This window comes from Esox lucius, chromosome 2 (genome assembly GCF_011004845.1).
Source record: "Esox lucius isolate fEsoLuc1 chromosome 2, fEsoLuc1.pri, whole genome shotgun sequence".
Lineage (NCBI taxonomy): Eukaryota > Metazoa > Chordata > Actinopteri > Esociformes > Esocidae > Esox > Esox lucius.
The window spans coordinates 30,567,768-30,590,230 of NC_047570.1; the positions used below are offsets into that span (position 1 = coordinate 30,567,768).

The 22,463-nt window shown below is 45.4% G+C and overlaps 1 protein-coding gene and 1 long non-coding RNA gene across 6 annotated transcripts in view; one reads left to right on the forward strand and one right to left on the reverse strand.

The window, feature by feature from the left end:
- LOC105014327 (COP1-interactive protein 1) overlaps positions 1-2,207 on the forward strand; it is a 44,562-nt gene extending 42,355 nt beyond the window's left edge. For all 5 annotated transcript variants that reach the window (XM_034287981.1, XM_034287984.1, XM_034287983.1 and 2 more), the window contains one exon: positions 116-2,207. In XM_034287981.1, the coding sequence (XP_034143872.1) occupies positions 116-274 (159 nt within the window). In that variant the 3' untranslated portion in view covers positions 275-2,207. The remainder of the gene's footprint in view (positions 1-115) is intronic.
- Positions 2,208-19,436: 17,229 nt separating this feature from the next.
- Positions 19,437-20,323, reverse strand: LOC109616604. The gene is made up of 4 exons (XR_002197803.2): positions 20,240-20,323; positions 20,098-20,148; positions 19,859-19,960; positions 19,437-19,746 (listed from the first exon to the last, which is right to left on the reverse strand). It is a non-coding gene; the product is annotated as an uncharacterized LOC109616604 (long non-coding RNA).
- Between the last annotated feature and the right edge of the window lie 2,140 nt (positions 20,324-22,463).

The window sequence follows — 22,463 nt, forward strand, 5'->3', positions numbered from 1 at the left end:
AGAATACCGCCTTCTGGCGACCCCCACTTTGCCAGCGCTGTCCGGCGACCCCCACTTCATGTCAGTAGAAGCCAAACAGCTGTTTGACCAATGATCCTCTCCCTTTCCGGTCCAGGTGAAAGGTGGGGTGCTGGCATGCAGACGCTGGCTGCGGGGGCGGAGCCTGTACTGCTCCAAGCTGTTGACATCACGGACCCGCTCACGCTACCTCTTCCTGGGTTACCTGCTGCTGCTGCACGTGGCTGTTCTCATGTGCCTCACTGGAGCCCTCTAGAGCGGCAGGATTTCATGCAATAGCAAGTTGCACATCGAAATTGCGGCCCGGGTTTCCTCCAGAAAGCAAAGAATGTCTGTGCTACACAGTGTACTTCACCATGGGTTCCAGAGATGCTGGTTTTTGTCTAGTTTCAGGAGTCAGGGCTTTTCAAGTGTGTGTCGGACGTCTTGTCCCCTTTTCTGTTTTCTCTATTTCCCCTTAATCTGTGAAGGAAGTGGAAAAGAATAACGAGGAGGGAGGCTCCTTTAGTTTGCTCGTACCGCGTTGTCGTCCCCCCGTCCCCCCCCCTCCATTTTCTTGTCAGATTATTACAGAATTAGCAAAGGAGGCCCGGGGACGAAGGCTGCTTCACTGTTTGGACACACTTTGGAGGGACAATTGGACCCTCTCTGTGTTAATGCCTGTGAGGTCACAGAAGCCATATCCAGTCAACATGAACACATGAACCGTTACACATATGAAACACGTGTGTGTGTGTGTGTGTGTGTGAACTGGCGAACGAGTGTGTGTGTGTGTTTCCACGTGTCTGCAAGAGAAAACACTAGTCCACCGCTAAGATTACCCCATCCAGAACCAACCGGTCCACGGTGGTACATCAACACCGGTTATCCCGATATTGGTGTTTGGCAAGACGGTTCTGCGGTATTTAATGGCAGAAGGGTGGAGAAAGCCTAGACCCCAAGTTATGTAAAGATGTGTATCGCGCTGCTGCTTCACCCTACCTTGTAACACCAACCCCCCCGTGCTCAGCCCGCCCCGACCCAGCCCTGGCACCGTGTCCCCATTAAGCTCACCCAGGTGCCTCCTGGGTCCATTTGTATTGTTGGTGCACCTGGAAGGTGTATTCGATAGCTGTTGCATTCAAAGCTATGCACTGAAGTCCTGTTACATGTACCTCATCTCAACAAAAAGAACACCCACCCAGCCCTTTGTAGTGAGAGGCCACGGAACGTATGGAGCTAGGTGTAGGGCCAGGAGGTTTAGTCGACCACAAGTTCTGACCGTGAAATTCAACTGTGGACCTATGTGTTAGGCTCCTACTGGAACCAAAGGTTTTTCTTGGTCAGATCACCTCCTACATCACACTCTGTTTTGGTTGGAGTTCGTATGTTCCCTTGCAAGTGTGAAAGGACAATGTTCTGTTTAAGGGTGGAGTGTAAAAGGTTGTGTGCGTGCCCCTTGAAAGTCTACTGTATTAGTGTGTATTTATGCATCTATATTGGTTTGGCTGTGTCCCCCAATGCTCTGCTGTTCACTGTACATTTCTGCTTAATCAGTTGTTTACATGCTGACTGAATCACATGATTGATTATCTCGGGGGCATTTCATAAAGCAGGAGGCACTGGGAGCTGGAACCAGTAGTTATGTCGTAGTAATCATTATAACAAGTGTGTATATCCACTAAAACCATATGTAGCCTTAGGGCCAGTCAATTTGTGTGATCGTGATTGTGGCTTCATGACAACTTCTTGTCACTCATAGTCATACTAAACATGTTTTGCTTGACAATGTTGAATGTGGTTGGCCAGAGTACGTGCATATTTCAGACTAGGCTAGGAAAGGTGTTTCAGAATAGTTGCTGCTGCCTGCTGAGGTGAAGTAATATCTCCTGCTTTGTGGAATGACCCCCTGTTCTAATGTTGATGTTCTGGTGTTGTGGTCCTGATGATCTGTATATATAGTGTGATTGAGGAAAGGACGCGAAAATAATTTATGAGAGGAACTACTAAGTCAAGATGTCAGATTTTCTAAATAGGGTCTATTTTTTAAAGAAATCAAATGGTTGGGACAGAATTTACTATCCTGGCCTGTTGATGACATAAGCTGGCATAACAAGTGTGCAATACTCTAAAGACGTCGACATTTTAATATGTGCACGGTAGCTGTCGCAAAGATAAAATAATTTTAATAAAGCTGTTTCCAAACACTACATTCAAGTAACTTGTTTTTGGAATATGTGTGCGTGTGTGTGCGTGCGTGCACGTGCGTGTAAAATGGTTACATTAAAGTTAGGAATGTACTAAATATGTATGTTTCTGCTGTTAAAAACATATTTTTTATAAATAGGAATCACTGTAACACTAAAAGACAGTGTTTGTAAACTACTCTGATCATTTAAGTTAGTTTTATTATAAACTGAACAGTTTGAATCTTGAATGCTGACTGGCTGAAAGATATGGGATAACATCATAACTTTTTACTATTATGACTGTGCTGTTAAGTGATTTATGATAGCAAGAAGGTATCTTGGGAGTTTGATATTGCTAATATACCATGGCTAAGTTTATCCAGACACGTCCCTACGTACAGTATCATGCCCAAGAACCTCTCTTAGCCTTGGACTATTGGCCACATACCACAACTCCTTGTGCCTTATGGCTTAAATGTCAAAGGCCCTTTACATTATTAGCGCATGTCCAGAAATGCTTGCAATTTTCATAACAAATAATGGCACAATGATTTGTGCTTAATCTACGTTATAATCAAGAGCAAAGCCTGTCTTGTCTGGGGGATTTAGATGCCTAAAGGTACAAGCTACCCATATAATGAACTAGAAGCGGTAGATACTGGCTGGCCAATGAGGGAAATAAGTTGAAAAGATGTTCCTTTTATCCTTTTATTTTTGTATTAAGGGTAGCCTTTCTTGGTTGTTCATTGTTTGGGAGGGGGAAAAATGATTTGCAAGGAACACTGATAGTAGAACCTCGGATTCAGGAGGAACAGTGTGGTTTTCGTCCGGGCCGTGGAACACTGGACCAGCTCTATACCCTCTACGGGCTGTCAGGTCCCTGTATGACCGAAGCAGGAGCTTGGTCCGCATTGCCGGCAGTAAGTCAGACTTGTTCCCGGTGCATGTTGGACTCTGGCAGGGCTGGCCTTTGTCGCCGGTTCTGTTTGTAATTTTTTATGGACAGAATTTCTAGGCGCAGCCAGGGGCCGGAGGGTGTCAGGTTTGGGGACCACACGATTTCGTCTCTGCTCTTTGCGGATGATGTTGTCGTGTTGGCCCCTTCAAGCCAGGACCTTCAGCATGCACTGGGGCGGTTTGCAGCCGAATGTGAAGCAGTGGGGATGAGAATCAGTACCTCCAAATCCAAACGGGAGATTTGGAACAGGAGATTGACAGACGGATCGGTGCAGCTTCTGCAGTAATGCGGTCGATGTATCGTTCTGTTATGGTGAAGAAAGAGCTGAGCCGCAAGGCGAAGCTCTCAATCTACTGGTCAATCTACATTCCTACTCTCACCTATGGTCATGAGCTTTGGGTCATGACCGAAAGGACAAGATCCCGGATACAGGCGGCTGAAATGAGCTTTCTCCGCAGGGTGGCTGGGCGATCCCTTAGAGATAAGGTGAGAAGCTTGGTCACCCGGGAGGAGCTCAGAGTAGAGCCGCTGCTCCTCCACATCGAGAGGGGTCAGCTGAGGTGGCTTGGGCATCTGTTTCGGATGCCCCCGGAACGCCTTCCTGGGAAGGTGTTCCGGTCCCGTCCCACCGGGAGGAGACCCCGGGGAAGACCTAGGACACGCTGGAAGGACTATGTCTCCCGGCTGGCCTGGGAACGCCTCGGTGTCCCCCCGGAAGAGCTGGAGGAAGTGTCCAGGGAGAGGGAAGTCTGGGCATCTCTGCTTAGACTGCTGCCCCCGCAACCTGGCCCCGGATAAGCGGAAGATGATGATGATGATAATTTTAAGAACGGATAACAACGCTTTTATTCACAACAACATGAAGACATATTGTAGGTTATAGAAACACTTAAAGTGATCTAAAAGTGAAAACAAATTATCTTCCACTGCCTGTACATAGTGTCCTGAGGTCAGAGTTGGGGAGCAACCGATTACTGTAATCCGTTACGTCACCAACAAAAATATTACTTCGATTGACATCGTTATTTGAACCAAAATATGATTTGCACACAGTTGTGTGTGATCATCATGCGCGCATAAGGTGGACGCGCATAACCAGTTTAGTAGTGATGGGAAGTTCGACTCTTCTACTGCCTCGGATCTTTTCGAGTCGTTAAATAAAAAGTTTGATTAATTCGAGTAATTTCGTTCACCATCTATATCAATCGATCCAGCACAAAAATATGACCAGTGCATGGACCAGCACCCTAAAGGCAGGATGATAAAATATGCTTTCACTCACCAAGGCTGAGTGAACACTTGAAGAGAAAGGTGGCACGGCGGTTCTTCCTCTGAGCAAACTTTTCGATGACTTTGGGAATTAAGTCATGTAGCTGCTGAATCAGCTGGCTTACGCCTCACTCATGGTGGCCTCATCCCATCCTGGTTGTGTGTGTATGTCCTCCATACACAGGAGCAGCGCAGCGCGGTTTTCCCCAACTGCATTAACAGTTCTACTTTTAAAGTTCCATCGTACATCGGGTGGCATTGGAATGAGAGGATAAATAAGATAATTTTGTTGCAGTTCTTTCTGTTGACCTGCCCCTAATGACCAGTCACCCCTGTCTGTTATAGTTTCAGTATTATATTGGCCATATACTGTATCACACCCCCTATGGCCTTATAGCTTTATTATAGCACAATAGCACCAACTTGTGGTGCGATCTATCAGTACCCTACTGTAAGACAAAAACACCATAGCATTTTCTGTTATTATAAATCAACAGTGTGCAGTGCACCAATAGCCAAAATACACAGGCTATGCATACATCAGCTACACAGGACGTGTTAATTAGATTTTTATAGGATGTTGCAAACATTGATGTGACGTTGATCTAACTTCAGTAAACAAGTGCTATTTGTCTGTTATCTTAGACCAGAGGTGTCAAACCGGTTCCACGGAGGGCCGAGTGTCTGCAGGTTTTTGCTCTCTCCTTTTACTTGATTGGTTAATTAGGTCACTGATTGGTTAGTTTCTACCCTCACCTGGTTGTGTAGGTATGAACTAGGAACCAATTTATAGGAAAAACCAAAAACCTGCAGACACTCGGCCCTTTGTGGAACCGGTTCGACACCTGTGTCTTAGACTATACCTGAGAATGTGCATATACATTAAATACATAAGCAAAATGTGTAAAAAAGATCCTGAAAAACTTGGATTTGCAGCAGAAGTCTTGATTCTTGAGCCATTTGCCAAAAATATGAAAAGATGAATTTCAGATACACTCGCTAACACACACTCACACACACAGCTAAGAAACAGCTAAAGAAAATTGGCACAGAAAACTCAGTCCAGCAATGAGGGAAAATGTAGTCATGTGTCATTGTGCCGAAATAACTTCATGCAAATAGAACAAGCTGTCAAATAAACCATTTTAATCATGAACACTGTGTACAAGTAGGTTAAGGCCTAGTTGCACTCACATACAGTTGATTGTATCCAGAATATACAAACTAGTAATATCAGACCAACAACTTTTAACAATAACAAAAACTTTTATAATGACAGATTTTTCATTATGGCCTGCATTGATTTTGAAATATACAATTAGGTCCGGAAATATTTGGTCACTGACATAGTTTTATAGGATGATTTTGGGTCAAGTCTAATTTGGCTTTTCTATTCTTGAGGCTTATGAATGGTTTGCAACTTGTGGTGAACCTTTTGTATTTGCTCTCAGGAAGTCTTCTCATCATGGTAGACTTGGATAATGATAGAAGTAACCATAGAAAATACAGTATATAGAAAGTATTCAGTTGCACCATGTAATTACGAATAAACGCATTCTGTGACATTTAGGCCCAGCAAACTGTGTTGTGTGAATAATTTAGATTACCTAAACATGGATAAACTACCAGTTAATGGGTTTTCAGTTGAATTGATGTAGCAGTTGGGTGTATTTAAGATATTAGATGTGTGACCATCAGATTGATCCCAGCTGGTATTAATTAGACCAAATGTTATTCCTCTTCATTATGTTAAGTTTGTAAAATGCTCCTTGAATACTGTTCCATTATACATGCCTAGTATTTCTTTTTATCAATTTACTACATCCATATTGTACATATTCTAACAGTGAGGTGTATCTACTGTACATAGGATCTCAAGTAAATAGGTGAAGCACTAACCTTCAGCATGTAATAATAAAACAGAACAGATGAACCAGAATTAAATTTACTCAAAAACGAAGCCAAAGAGGTAAAATAAACATATCACACATGATCATGTTTCAATAACATAGGATCAATAACCACGCAACCAGGATTCATATCCCTGCATCTCTTCCAGAAAACATGCCAACTAAGTAATTCAATGCCCGCAACCAGCAGTTGCAGTCAAACGACTCCACATGAGAGCAGAGGTCACAGCCAATTCCTGAGTTATTATTCCAGATTTTTGTTCAGGCTCAAAGAAACAGTGATAGCAGTACAGTTATTATTCAAGCTAGTTACCTGTAATTGAAATATATATCTATAATAAAATATATATCTCTATATATATATTGAAATATTTCAAATGTGTTCAGCTAGAGCACGTGACATGATTTCCCGGCACAGCAGTAATGAGACCCAGGCACAGAACTCCAGTTTTTGTATTTTTATTCTTTCACTTCATTTTCACTTTCTTTTATTTTGCAAACAGGCAGGCAGCCCACAAACAAGGTAGACAAACAATCAAACAAAAGGTTGGCAAACAAACGGCCAAAACACAAAACATACTGAGGCGAAAACAGAAAAGAACCCGAAACTATGGCAAAATGGGAATAGAAGGGGAGACAAGAGGGACCAGAAGACCCCAAATCCCCAGAGGGAACAACGAGCAGAAGGGGCCTGGAGCAGACAAGGAGACTGACGGAGGAGGACATGAAAAAGGACATTGGGGAAGACACAGATGCAGAGACCAAGGGAGCTTGGGCAAGGTGCAGCAGGCTGGAGACTGGGCGGAGTTGACAGGGTCCTAGGTGGGAACGCCAACTGTACAGACATTGGTGGAGGCATTGGGTTTCATGGTGGTATCGATGGTGCTGACCTCTGCTGAGACATGGGTGGTCAGAAGATAGCGTCGGGAAAGGAGGTGCCGGGGGTTTGACCTCTCCAGGGGGCACCGGTGCACTGACTGTGGTAGGGGGCTCTGGCGACCTGACCTCGACAGGACCAGATTTGCTGGACATGTCCAGACGGGAACTGCTCGGGTTCCGGGACGCCGGGCTTTACCGGTTCAGAGTCGTGGACGCCGGGCTACACCGGCTCAGGGGCTCCATTGCACCTCTGGTGTGCTCTGGCACGATTCTGGTGCACTTGGGGTGACACGATTCCTGTGGGTTATGCTGGAGAGAAGACTTGGGAGACCCTGGTTTGTCGGGTGCTTTTTAACCAACCTTCCGTTGAAGTAGTCTGAAGAACCTTCAGGAGCTCTCCCTTAGACCACAACCCTCCTGCCCAGTCTAGGGTTGTGTCCGAAAGGACGGAAAGCACCAAAGGCTCCAGTCAGTACAACCCTGCACGTAGTTGAACACCTGCTCCATAAAGTTTTTTCTCTGGGGTGCCTTCACACCTGTCAGACATCCTGGGGTCTTCTATGGGAGATAGCAACTCTGTGGGTGGAACAGTGAAGTGCCGCTGGCTGGGCAGGGTCCCTTCACCACCCTGCAGGGTCCCTTCACCACCCTGCAGGGTCCCTTCACCACCCTGCAGGGTCCCTTCACCACCCTGCAGGGTCCCTTCACCACCATGCAGGGTCCCTTCACCACCATGCAGGGTCCCTTCACCACCATGCAGGGTCCCTTCACCACCATGCAGGGTCCCTTCACCACCATGCAGGGTCCCTTCACCACCATGCAGGGTCCCTTCACCACCATGCAGGGTCCCTTCACCACCATGCAGGGTCCCTTCACCACCATGCATGGTCCCTTCACCACCATGCAGGGTCCCTTCACCACCTCCCTTTCTTTTATTTTGCAAACATGCAGGCAGCCCACAAACAAGAAAACAAAAGCTTGGCAAACAAACAAAACAAAAAACACACTGAGGCAAAAATACCAAGAACCAAACTAAGGAAACTAGACAGAAAAAGAATCCCAAACTACGGCAGGCAGGTAGAAGTGACGATAGGCAGGATGAGGCCAAAACACAAATAAAACAGCTAGAGACAAAAACCAACACAGACATACAGAAAACATGGACCGGACTCAGGAAACATGGATCATAAGGAAGGACTGAAGACAAGACCAAACTCTTAACAGAGCACATGAACACAAAGTGTACTGAGGGAAACGTGAACAGACAGGGCAGACACATGGAAAACCTGGACAGAAAGACAGGGGAGAGACAAGACCTCACAACAGGCAGCCAAGGGTAGTGAATCGCTTGAATGACTTCCAAGCTCTGCGGAAGAAACTCTTCACTCCTTTCTTCCCCTGTTTTCTGTCATCTGAAAAGGAAAGAAAAGTAAGACAAGTAGAACAGTTAGCCCTTTGGTTAACTGAAATGCCCTGTTAGTTTTTAAGTTTTCAGACCCAGCACATGTGTGTGTGTACATTCTAGAAAACGTACCCACAGAGTGCAGATCCTCATCACTTTCATCAGCAAGCTAAAAACAAACAGTCATATATCAGATGGATGGTACAGTACCTGTGTTCACCAATGAAGTAAGGTGTTTCCTACAAAAATACATGTGGATGTTTCTACACTGTGTACAGTAGGCTTCAGACCCCCTGGTGACCTCTGGTGAGATACGTCAAGTGCCCCGGGAGATTTAGTTGCACAGGTCTTACCACTAGGAGGTCTGTTGAGGACCAGTGTTGGATGACACCCCCCTGGCAACGCTTCAGTCTCGGGCTGATTTCCTGCACCTCACAGACAGGGGAGAAAGAAATCCTGGGGGTCCAGTGCTGGAGAAGCACCCTGCTCACCATAAGTGACACTTCCAAGCAAAGCTGACGATTCTCCAGGAAGGCCTCTGGTGACAGGGGGCGCTGTGAAGAGAACTGCTTCTGAAAGTTGGTGAATAGCAGATCTCCCAGCTGGAGCTCCAGTGGGCCACAGTTCTGGTTCGGCTCAGAGAGCTTCCTCAGTGCTCTTTGTAGGGCTTTGGTCTTAGTAGATTTGGCCAAGGCCTCCGGGACCAGGAAGGAAAGTTGCCGCGTCACCTCCACACGGTTTTCAATAACCTCCTCGGTCCATGGGGAGAAGTCCTCCAGGGGGTAGATATTATAAATAAATCTGCCAATTGTGTGGATAAGGAGCATCTCTGGGACCATGCAGAGTGTGGAGGAGGCATTACGCTGTTTGTGATACAGGCTTTTCTTTCTGAGCTGTTGGGCACGGTAGGGTTTTGCACTCATCATGGCAGCTTCTATAGGGAAAAGACTTGACAATGGTGGAACAGTTTGTTCCTGCTTGGTGGACTCACCAAGGGTCAATGGAGGGAGCTGGTCTGAGATGGATACTTTCATCCAACTGTTGTGGAAAATGCTGTTGGGCAGCATGCTTGCATTTCTTAGAGTCATCTCAACAGCAGTGGAGATCTTCCATTCACACACACCATGTGCAGTCCCTTGGCCAATAGAACAGCGGTACATTCGCACCAGTTCTTTAAGGCAGCTGAGAGCTGCTGCCCTCTGACTGGCAGTGACAGGACTGGAGAGAGGAACCTGAGGTGGGACTATGGCTACCTCACAGCCCTTTGTGACCCATAGACCGTTGGACACAGCCTGCAGCCTTTCGCCCATTGCTTTTGGTGTCACCCTGAGAGACACATACAGGTAAAACGGTAGTGTTAAAATGGAACAGATTACACTATCTCAACACACGAATGAGACGACATAAATATAAAACCAGGACAAAACCAGGACCAGCTCTGGGATCGATGATGTCAATTGGAAGCCTTCCCAACACACAAAACCAATCATTCTCTAAGGCCATTCTGGCGTCCCTGTACATTAAAATATGTTCAGCTAATGGCTTTCTCTTTCTGCTGATAAAGGTTGCGTTACACTGTTGTTAATGAAAAGGTACCATAGAAATAGGCATACAGCCATGACATTACTCTTACCTCCCATTGAGAACATTGATCACCATAGTTATAGCAAGGGAAAGCCATCTCTGTATGATCCTTCTGATCCCATGGGAGAGGATGGCAGCAGATGCCCAAGGACTCCAGAGACACACCAGACAGCTTCTTTCCTGAAATATATCAAGCTAGTGTCAAATCTAAAGATGACACACTGTAATAAATGGAATGAGAGGTAGCCTAGCATTTAAAACATCTGACCATTATGTTAGATAATCCATTAGCAGGCAAGGTGAAACATTTTAGTTCGCTTCATAAGTTGGATGGTCAAAATGTCTCGCTGTATGTCTTCAATTCTGAATTTGGTTAAATATGGAAAGGATATTTTGGGGTTGGACTGACAAACATCCCATTCCCATATAGTTACAGGGTGTGTGCAGGCTTTTGTTCCAGACCACCACTAACAACTCTGAATGAACTGACCAATTAATCCCCAATTTCATGATATTTCCTGGAGAATACCTGCTGGTAGTCGCAACGCAGCGGACTCTTGACAAGTCCATCATTAGGGGTGTTCCCCTCAGAGCAATGAATCACCTGTAACAGAAAACATTGGGCATTGTTTCATCTTCACGTAGAGACAAGTCGGCAATGACTACCCTATTATAGACACAGACTAGCACATTTTTATTTGAACGTGTAGATATGTTTAGGTATTAAGAACTACGCTACCCACATGATCTCGAACGCGCACGTTACGCCATTAATAACACATCCTCTAGGTATATTATACAAGAAAACTGCTTAAAAAAGCATTCTTACCTTAGATTTTACTATAGTATTTTTAGACATTTTTACAGAAATAAATTGTAGGTCTCTCTCAATATACAGTTAATTCGCAGAATGATGAAAGTTTGTAAATTGGCATGTATGATTTCTGAACGCATTCTAATGCATTTATGACGTATTCTTTAGAACACATGCCTGCGTTCTTATTGTGACGTTTGAATTCTATTTCTATACGATCAGTAGTCCACTGTGTAGGCCTATTTTCTAATTATTTTTGTATTGTAAAATATTTACTAAAATTGAAGTAGTTTTAGTAAATATAATGTAGGCTATTCCTTGTAATATTATTAATATATCCGTAGTAGAAAGTGTATAATCTGTTATCAGTGGCGTTTTTATATGTAAAAAATGGGTGGGGCACAAACCATTTCAAAATGTAGAATACATACCAGTAAAGCTACAGAACTCCCTCTTGCTACTGACGTGCTTATTTAACAAATCAATAAACAGTGGCTTGTTGATGGCTCCACAAAACACCAGGTGTTGTAGTACAACACTACCAGGTGTTGTAGTACACATACTGGAGATAGAGAGAGAGAGAGACCTTCTTGTGTAATTGGTCTCCTCTCTCACACACAAGTTAAATTACCACGGTCACATTTACAAAACTAAATTAGGAATGCAAACAAGCTCAGAGTCAATGTGCCACAGGGCCATACGCGAACAGCAGAGCTCAACACCACTGAAGGCCACAACGAAGTGGAAAGACAATTTTTTAGGAATACAGAGCCATTCTATGACAACAACCTTAATAGATAAGCATGGACACAATGACACTCGTCACCATAAATATCAATCGACCTAGCACAAAAATATGACCAATGCACGGACCAGCACCACAAAGGCAGGATGATAAAATATGCTTTCACTCACCAAGGCTGAGGGCTCACTTGAAGAGAAAGGTGGCACGGCGGTTCTTCCTCTGGGCAAACTTTTCGATGACTTTGGGAATTAAGTCATGTAGCTGCTGAATCAGCTGGCTTTCGATGGACAACATGGCCAATGCGTTGAGTCACGGCATTGCAAGTGAAGGTTTTTACCCTCTTCAAGGTGGAACAGTTCCTCTCTTACTCGGATGTCATCATAGGTGTTGTAATGATAATTTTCAGCAAAGTGACGGTCTCAGCAAAAGCCTCCTTTAGGTTGTTCTCATGGATGGTTATTAACAGAGACAGGGCCGTCTTACCAGTGTGAAGCTCAGTGTGGCGGTACAGTGCACATCAGACTTAAACTTTTCCTCGTTTCCTAGAGGCCATAGTTTCACCGCACAGTCAACCTCAGATGTAGGGAATGACAGGAGAAATTGTGGGAAGAGCGAGTTGTCAACCAGCTTGGCAGCGATCAGGTGGTCACTTAGTGAAAACCTCTGCTCCACCTGGGAGATGACAGTGTCGCATGCCTCCTCATCACCCGCGCTGTATTGGTTACTCGTCGGCCTGGCTAGTCTGTGCATCGTGAACCGTGGCAGCCCATTCATCAGTTTGCTTCCGCATATTCTGGACATTCTCCTTGAAACGGGTGAGCGCACTGCTAGTCCCAAATGTCATCGATGCTCCGTTTTTCTGCATTGACAGTTCAACTTTTAAAGTTCCATCGTACAGCGGGTTGCATGTTTTGGAGCACCTGAGAAAAAGATGGCAAAAGCAGTTAAATCTGCCAAAAACACCTTCAGGATGCTGATCCTTGCTGAACAAACTTGCTGCAAGGTCAGGTTCAGCTGGTGAGTATAGCAGTGAACAAACTGGGCATGTGAGTATGTCTCTTTCATTAGCGTCTGTACCCCTCGGACGTTTCCATTCATAACAGCCGTCATTCCATTCATCTCCTCCCTGTACACTTCATTCATACAGTCTAACCGTTTGTTTTGTACAGCTAGAAGTCCCTTTGAAGATGGGCTGAGCGTCAAAGTGCCTCTGAAGTCTCGAATCGCCCTCACATAGTCTTGAAAATGCATCGGAATATTCCAGGATTCAGGGAGTCCACCGACTCGTCGTGCCCCAGCAGTGTGGTTTCACATTTTCCACACAGTTTAATACATGTTATGATCCAACTGAGAACGTACCTGTTTTCCTCCACCTGTTTGTTATGCTGCTAAATGGAGCGCCTGTATGCACTGTCAACTCGGGCTGCGACATTTACCCTTCCAAGTAAACCCAATTTCACAGCATTGTCCAGATGACTCCCGCTGCTCTCATGTTTTGCAATCCTATCAGAAAGATGTTTCAAGATGTTCCTTCGTCGACCAAGTACCATCTCCATCAAATAGCAGACATGGAAAACAGTGGTGCCTTCTTTTGTATGCTAACTGTTAGCCACTTTTTCTTCAAAAACCACTCCACATTAAACCCGGTTACTTTTACCAGCACCTGGTTACTTTTATCATCCCGTGGCTGATGGGCACCAAGTCGCTTTACATCAAGTTTCTCCTCCAAATTAAGGGTTTCAAACCGGTTTTCGAGTATGAAATCCACTTCATTCATTTTCAAGTTATCTGGCGTTTGTGAAACTAACAAGCTAGCTAAGACAATCTACCCTCCTCGCTCTTCTTGCCGATTAATGTTGCTGCCAGACAGACAGCCAATCATATCTGAAATACGAAGTGGGGCTACCAGCTGTCAGCCCCACTTGGCATCAAATTCGTGTGATCTACATTGATCACACTAACATTCTGAGCATGCCTATTAATATTTTTGTATAGCATGCCTATTAACAATGTACATTGCATTGAACATTAAATAAAATCCTAACACAAATTATATGCAAATTAGGAAAAATGCTATATTCATAGATAATAAATTATAGGTAGTAATCTTCGAGAAATAAAAATAACATAATTTTGTTGCAGTTCTTTCTGTTGACAACATGTGGGGCTGTGCCCCACCTGCCCCTAATGACCAGTCTGTCAGTTATAGTTTCGGTATTATATATAATTTCAGACCTACCGTGTGTACAATTAACTGTTACAAACATGTCTTTATTATGCTATTGTTTTGATCTATTTATCTTTGCAAAAAGTGAAACTAACAGCGTATTCCGTGGTTGGCTAGAACTCCGCTGCCAGTCGTTCAAATGAACGAAACAACCGTTCAATTGAACAAGTCACTAGAAAAAAGGACTTGTGAGTCATGAGACACTAAAAAGATTCGTTCAAAACGAACGAATCGTTTGAGAACTGCAAATCACTACAATATAGTGACGGAGGATGCGCTACTTTACATTTCTCCAGTTTTGGTTGGATGGAGGGCTGGTAAAAACAGAGTATATCTTCAATAATATTAGCAGAGTCATATAAAATGTTATTTAGTTAGCTATTCGACGCATTATTCTCAGAACAATGATAGGCAATAAGCCTACCTGGTGTTAAATCTTTTTCAAGTTTTAAGGTTTATTTGTCAAATGCACCGAACAACACAGCCAGGATGAGTTGCACCAGTGACATCGTTAGCCCTGGGCGTCTGGGGCTAAAGCCCATTTTCCGCGTGTACATTCAAATCCCTGTACTTTCTGTCACAGGCAGGGCGGGAGGGTGGGCTAAGCCCCGAATGTATTGTGATCCTTGCTACGCCTCTGAGTTGCACCGAATAACTTTTACAGGAATTGTTTAATAGATTAGGCAACTATTTGTTAGATAGCTGTAACATGGCGCTGCCTTCAAGATAAAACATTATATGGAATTCACCACGACATTTGAGGAGAAAAGGTGTGTTAGGAAGAACTCTGCCAAAGGATGATTATTTGCATTTGAAGCGGCCACATCAACTCCGTCCATACAGGTAGGCCATGTGATTCTGCTTGCTTTGCATCACTGAAAATTGTGTTAATTAGTTATCATTGGCTGCTGACGTCATTCACTTTAAGCTAAGAGTGCAGGTTTATAATCAACGTTTATTTCTTTGTGTTTTGAAAATCCATCACTGGTGGCCATAATAATAGCAGGTTACGTTTGTGTGTGTAAATCTTATTTCTATGAGGGTGTTCACGATTGCAAACGTGCATTCACGTGCCGGGGGTTTCTGCAACATTTTGACAATGTTGGTTGTGGAGCAAATAATCAGACTACTGCAGATTTAGTTTATGTGCGAAAAGCTATCCATCCATCCATCTTCTACCGCTTATCCGGGGCCGGGTCGCGGGGGCAGCAGTCTAAGCAGGGATGCCCAGACTTCCCTCTCCCCAGACACTTCCTCTAGCTCTTCCGGGGGGACACCGAGGCGTTCCCAGGCCAGCCGGGAGACATAGTCCCTCCAGCGTGTCCTAGGTCTTCCCCGGGGTCTCCTCCCGGTGGGATGGGACCGGAACACCTTCCCAGGAAGGCGTTCCGGAGGCATCCGAAAAAGATGCCCAAGCCACCTCAGCTGACCCCTCTCGATGTGGAGGAGCAACGGCTCTACTCTGAGCTCCTCCCGGGTGACCGAGCTTCTCACCCTATCTCTAAGGGATCGCCCAGCCACCCTGCGGAGAAAACTCATTTCGGCCGCCTGTATCCGGGATCTTGTCCTTTCGGTCATGACCCAAAGCTCATGACCATAGGTGAGAGTAGGAACGTAGATTGACTGGTAAATCGAGAGCTTCGCCTTGCGGCTCAGCTCTTTCTTCACCACGACAGACCGATACATCGACTGCATTACTGCAGAAGCTGCACCGATCCGTCTGTCAATCTCCCGTTCCATCCTTCCCTCACTCGTGAACAAGACCCCTAGATACTTAAACTCCTCCACTTGAGGCAGGCACTCTCCACCAACCTGAAGTGGGCAAGCCACCCTTTTCCGACTGAGGACCATGGCCTCGGATTTGGAGGTACTGATTTTCATCCCCACCGCTTCACACTCGGCTGCAAACCGTCCCAGTGCATGCTGAAGGTCCTGGTTAGAAGGGGCCAACACGACAACATCATCTGCAAAGAGCAGAGACGAAATCGTGTGGTCCCCAAACCTGACACCCTCCGGCCCCTGGCTGCGCCTAGAAATTCTGTCCATAAAAATTACAAACAGAACCGGTGACAAAGGGCAGCCCTGCCGGAGTCCAACATGCACTGGGAACAAGTCTGACTTACTGCCGGCAATGCGGACCAAGCTCCTGCTTCGGTTGTATAGGGACCTGACAGCCCTTAGCAAAGGACCCAGGACCCCATATTCCCCAAGCACCCTCCACAAGATGCCGCGAGGGACACAGTCGAATGCCTTCTCCAAATCCACAAAACACATGTGGATTGGTTGGGCAAACTCCCATGAACCCTCCAACACCCCGTAGAGGGTATAGAGCTGGTCCAGTGTTCCACGGCCCGGACGAAAACCACACTGTTCCTCCTGAATCCGAGGTTCTACTATCGGCCGTATTCTCCTCTCCAGAACCCTGGCATAGACTTTCCCGGGGAGGCTGAGAAGTGTGATCCCCCTATAGTTGGAACACACCCTCCGGTCCCCCTTCTTAAAAAGAGGGACCACCACCCCGGTCTGCCATCCCAGAGGCACTGTCCCCGACCGCCACGCGATGTTGCACAGGCGTGTCAACCAAGACAGCCCCACAACATCCAGAGACTTGAGGTACTCAGGGCGGATCTCATCCACCCCCGGTGCCTTGCCACCGAGGAGTTTCTTGACCACCTCTGTGACTTCAGCCCGGGTGATGGACGAGTCCACCACTGAGCCCTCATCCTCTGCTTCCTCAATGGAAGACATGTCAGCGGGATTGAGGAGATCCTCGAAGTACTCCTTCCACCGCCCGACGACATCCTCAGTTGAGGTCAACAGCTGCCCACCTCTACTGTAAACAGCGTTGGTAGGGCACTGTTTCCCTCTCCTGAGGCGCCGGATGGTTTGCCAGAATCTCTTCGAGGCCAGCCGATAGTCCTTCTCCATGGCCTCACCGAACTCCTCCCAGGCCCGAGTTTTTGCCTCCACAACCACCCGGGCTGCAGCCCGCTTGGCCTGTCGGTACCCGTCAGCTGCCTCAGGAGTCCCACAAGCCAACCAGGCCTGATAGGACTCCTTCTTCAGCTTGACGGCATCCCTTACTTCCGGTGTCCACCACCGGGTTCGGGGATTGCCGCCTCGACAGGCACCGGAGACCTTACGGCCACAGCTCCGAGCGGCCGCTTCGACAATGGCGGTGGAGAACATGGTCCACTCGGACTCAATATCTCCAACCTCCCTCGGGATCCAGTCGAAGCTCTGCCGGAGGTGGGAGTTAAAGATCTCTCTGACAGGAGACTCGGCCAGACGTTCCCAGCAGACCCTTACAGTACGCTTGGGCCTGCCGAGTCTGTCCAGCTTCCTCCCCCACCATCGGATCCAACTCACCACCAGGTGGTGATCAGTTGACAGCTCCGCCCCTCTCTTCACCCGAGTGTCCAAGACATACGGCCGCAGGTCAGATGAGACGACAACAAAGTCGATCATCGACCTGCGGCCTAGGGTGTCCTGGTGCCACGTGCACTGATGGACACCCTTATGCTTGAACATGGTGTTCGTTATGGACAAACTGTGACTAGCACAGAAGTCCAATAACTGAACACCACTCGGGTTCAGATCAGGGGGGCCGTTCCTCCCAATCACGCCCCTCCAGGTGTCACTGTCGTTGCCCACGTGGGCGTTGAAGTCCCCCAGTAGAACAATAGAGTCCCCAGTCGGAGCACTTTCCAGCACCCCTCCCAGAGACTCCAAGAAGGTCGGGTACTCTGCACTGCGGTTCGGCCCGTAGGCACAAACAACAGTGAGAGACCTATCCCCGACCCGTAGGCGCAGGGAAACGACCCTCTCGTTCACCGGGGTAAACTCCAACACATGGCGGCAGAGCTGGGGAGCTATGAGCAAACCCACACCAGCCCGCCGCCTCTCACCATGGGCAACTCCAGAGTGGTGAAGAGTCCATCCTCTCTCAAGGAGTGTGGTTCCAGAGCCCAAGCCGTGCGTAGAGGTGATCCCGACTACCTCTAATCGGAACCTCTCAACCTCACGCACTAACTCAGGCTCCTTCCCCGCCAGCGAGGTGACATTCCACGTCCCTAGAGCCAGTTTCTGTGTCCAGAGATCGGGTTGTCTAGGCCCCTGCCTTCGACTGCCGCCCGATCCTCTTTGCACCGGCCCCTTATGGTCCCTCCTGTGGGTGGTGAGCCCACGGGAGGGCGGCCCCACGTCACCCGTTCGGGCTGAGCCCGGCCGGGCCCCATGGGGGAAGGCCCGGCCACCAGGCGCTCGCATTCGAGCCCCAACCCCGGGCCTGGCTCCGGGGTGGGGCCCCGGCTGCGCCATACCGGGCGACGTCACGGTACTCAAAATGTTATTCTTCATTAAGGGGTTTTGAACCCCTCCAAGAACTGCCACCTTAACGTGGTGGAGGGGTTTGAGTACCCGAGTGACCCTAGGAGCTATGTTGTCTGGGGCTATATGCCCCTGGTAGGGTCTCCCAAGGCAAACAGGTCTTAGGCGACGGGTCAGACTAAGAGCGGTTCAAAACCCCTTAATGCGAAAAGCTATGGATATCTTAATTTTTATATACAATAATGTCAATACCCTTTTCGAGTAATTGCCATTTATTTTTCAACAATGTTTTGGAGCAATTAAAAACATGAATAAAACTCAAATAACAGAACAGGCTTAAGCATCATTAGATTTTATGTTATGTTCAAATAGAAAGTCAGATTCTAGAAGATAAATTGGAATGACTGAATGTCTGACATTCCTTTAGCGTGTAATATAGAGATGTAGCCCAATCATATTGAAGTAAAAAACAATGGTTTAGAAACCCATTTCCAAAGGCACTGTAGCCTACACAACCCAAAAGGTAAAATGCGAATTCTGTTTTTGTCCATCTATGTAAACTCTAACATTGATTGATCCCACAAAAGGTGTTCAGTTGCTTATAGGCTATTCTTATTTGTTTTCCAGTGCCTCTTAATATAAAAGTAATCTAAAAGTTATTCAAAGTGATCGGATTATGTTAATGAGTTTGAGTAATCCAAAAGTTATGTTACTGATTACAAATGTGGACAGGTAACTTGTAACGGATTACTATCTAATCATAAATTAAATTATATTTGTCATTCAGTTAAGTCAACAGATACGAGTACATAATATCCCATGAGAAATGCACTTTTCTTTAGTTTTAGCGATGAAAAACGGTCACAGAAATAACTAAGTAGGTTTAGGGAGGAAAAAAAGCTTTATTTTCAATAAAATCTTTCACAGACATGAGCCACCACTTTTGAGTCTTAAGAAACTACAGACAGAGAGACAAGCAGACCCTCCTCCATAAAGTGACATATATAAGATAATGCCAATGTTGTTGTTGTTTGGCAAACGTAGGCTAGGAACAAACTAGCATGTAGAAGCACACCTCTGGCTTTAGTAGGGGACCGACAACCCCTACAGAGGCATGTGTCAGTGTAGCTAAAGTGGTCCTAACAAAAGAAACCAACCAACCCTGCCTTGTTCTGGGGTGTATTGGTCACTGTGACCCTGTACACTCTGCATATCTATAAAATATATCTTCCTCCTCTCTCTGTTGTAAATTTTCCACAGCCCTATGGTCCCCTTCAGCATCAACCCAAAGCAAAGCAGTATACACTATAGGTAGTATCACACTGAGTCATCGTAAGCATTATCGGGGTCTCCATTTGCGCCCATGTCTATTGTCAGGTGGCATGTTCTGATGAAGCTCCTCCAAGCATCTGGGATCCTTCACTTCTGGTGGACTACAGTTCCCTGTAATGAAGGGGGATGACAAATATGACTCTCATAAAACATTTGACAGGAAATATGATACTTGTGGTGGGGTGTTTTTTTTGTGATGCTGTGGTGAAGACTTTCAGCATACCTCTAGCTTTCAGAAGCCTACACAGGATGAGTGCCATGACAGCCCCCGTAGCCACCACAAACAGAATAATGCGTGAGATGTCCACAATGACACCAGTCATTTCTGGTGAAACAACAACAGTTGGACAGAATCATGCCATATTTCATCAGAAAACTAGATCTAAAACCATAGAATCTTGATCTCACAGGTTTCCTGCAGTTGATAATGTGTTGACCATGTGAAGAGAGTACGACCTTTACCACAGACAGGTTTTTCATCTTTCACACAGACGTCCGTCACTTCACCGCTTCCTGGAAGGTAGGCGACAAGAGAAGGCTGAGTCTGTTTATTTCAAAGCATAAGCCCTCTGTGGGGTGACTCTGTTGAGGGTCTGTTACTTACTGGTCACGTAAATTTCCAGAGGTGGACTAACAGTGCTGTTTGGATCACAGTAGTCTGGTTGAGAGGCCACACAGCGGTACTGACCCGAGTCAGACAGGGTGATGTTGTGGAGGGTCAGGATAGACTTGCCTGTCCCTGGACCGATATGATTCCAGGTGAGGGTGTGTCTGGACCGACCCTCAAGTGGTAAACATTTATCCCCATCTTCCCAGCACCATGACAGTATGGGGGTCACATTGAAGCTCACATTACAGGACAATGTGACAGAGCTAGAGATGGGAACGCTCCACAAAGTGCCATTAGACACAGAAACTGATGTTTTACACGTAATGTCTGTAAAACAAAATAAACACAGGCAAACAAGCCTAGAATAAGAGGGTCATCAAAATCACATTTCATGAGTTAGATGTTTTCAAAAGATTAACTTTGAAGATAGCATTGCATGACCCTTACATCCTCCAAATTCCTCTACACCATCCAGAGTCTTAGTAATTGGAAGGAATGGCATTCATTATTTGCATGGTTATGCTAGTTTAGATGCGACATCATTACAGACCTATCCCAAAACCAATTTGTACTTTTACTTACAGTGAAGAATGTTTACAGGAGATTGTCCGATTTTTTGTAAAAAAAAAACATACATTATTTTCTGGCACACTTGACCTACAGTATTCATAAAAAGTAGTTAAGTTGTGGATCCTCATTTTAACATTGGAGTATATCAAGTTTGCTATCATCTAAGTACTTTCTGGGTTATCTTACATAATAATGTTTTTTTCTCAGAACATTGCATTCTGTTGGAAATGAATTTCTTACGATCATTTAATGGAACAGATGAGAGTCACATAGTTGATGTTTTTATTAAGTGTAATACTATGGAGAAGCATCAATCTGGTACAATTTTGCAGTATAGAATGCGTCACAGATATGACTACATTGCATTTAATCAGGGAGAAATGGTTCACATTTCAACATGACAATGACCCTAAGCACTGTGCAAAAGGAACTGTACGGTGGCTGAATGACAACAAGGTGAATGTCCTCGAGTGGCCTAGTCAGAGCCCTGACCTAAATCCCTTCAAGAATCTGTGGAATGACTTGGAGAGTGCAGTCCATAAGCAGTCACCCTGCAATTTGACTGAGCTTGAACAATTCTGCATTGAACAAATAATTAATTTGAGGTCTTTTATTATCTCTGATATTTAAATACACTGCAGTAAAATGTATTCATGTGGATTGTACTTCAGAAAAAATGCTAATTATATAGTGGGAAATAAACTGTAGGTAATTTTGCAAAATTAGAAGAATGCTTTTGTCATTCATTTTTCTACAGATAACATGGAATATGTTTATTTTAAGATTGCTGCTTCATTCAAAAGTGTCTTAAAGTTGGCAATTGATGAATAGTATGTAAAACATGTTGCAAGCTTCAGAGTTATAAGATAAATGGATAGGTCTAATCATGGCATAATAGTGCTGAAAGTAGCATACTTCTCATGATCACAGAGAAAAGGAGCAATACTGTTCATCAATTTCATGCTTAAAACAAGAAGAAAAAATTTATGAATTATAATTTACCTTGAAAATCCTTTGCTAACTGCAGTAGGATGCTGATAACCAAGGCTTTCCCTCCTCCTCCTTTATTTGACTTAAATATATGCATTTTCTTAATTTGAGCATCAGTCTTTAGATAATATTGATTCAACCATGATCAGCTATTTTCCACAGAAGGCATGTGGTATACTTCTGCTACTGCTTCCGCAGTGGTTTTTAATAGTGTTGGCTGCAAACATGAGACCTTACGACCTCTAGGTCCCCTCTAACGCCAGTACCGTTGTGCCTTAAACCTTAATTCGTAATTATGCGTTTTTCATTTTCAATCGATAACGTTAAGGACCAACAAAACAGCGAAACGTTAAGTAGCAGCCTAATACAGTGTTGTCATATGGGTGGATTTCCAGCACACTTAGGTCTATTGTTGATGACAGTGGAGGGTCAGAAATGGGCTTGGGCGGGTCGATTTACGGATAGGATTGTATAGTAAAAATAGCTTTTCGGGAGGTATGTTGTGGAGTCCACGGGTGATTTAGCAATGTATTGTCAATTAAATCAGGCAACCCTGACGTAATAGCGAGTAATTAACGACCAATAGCACTGGGGATATGTTGAAAGCAAACGTAATTGCACCGATATATGTTCATGCTGAACGTAATCGCCGTGAACA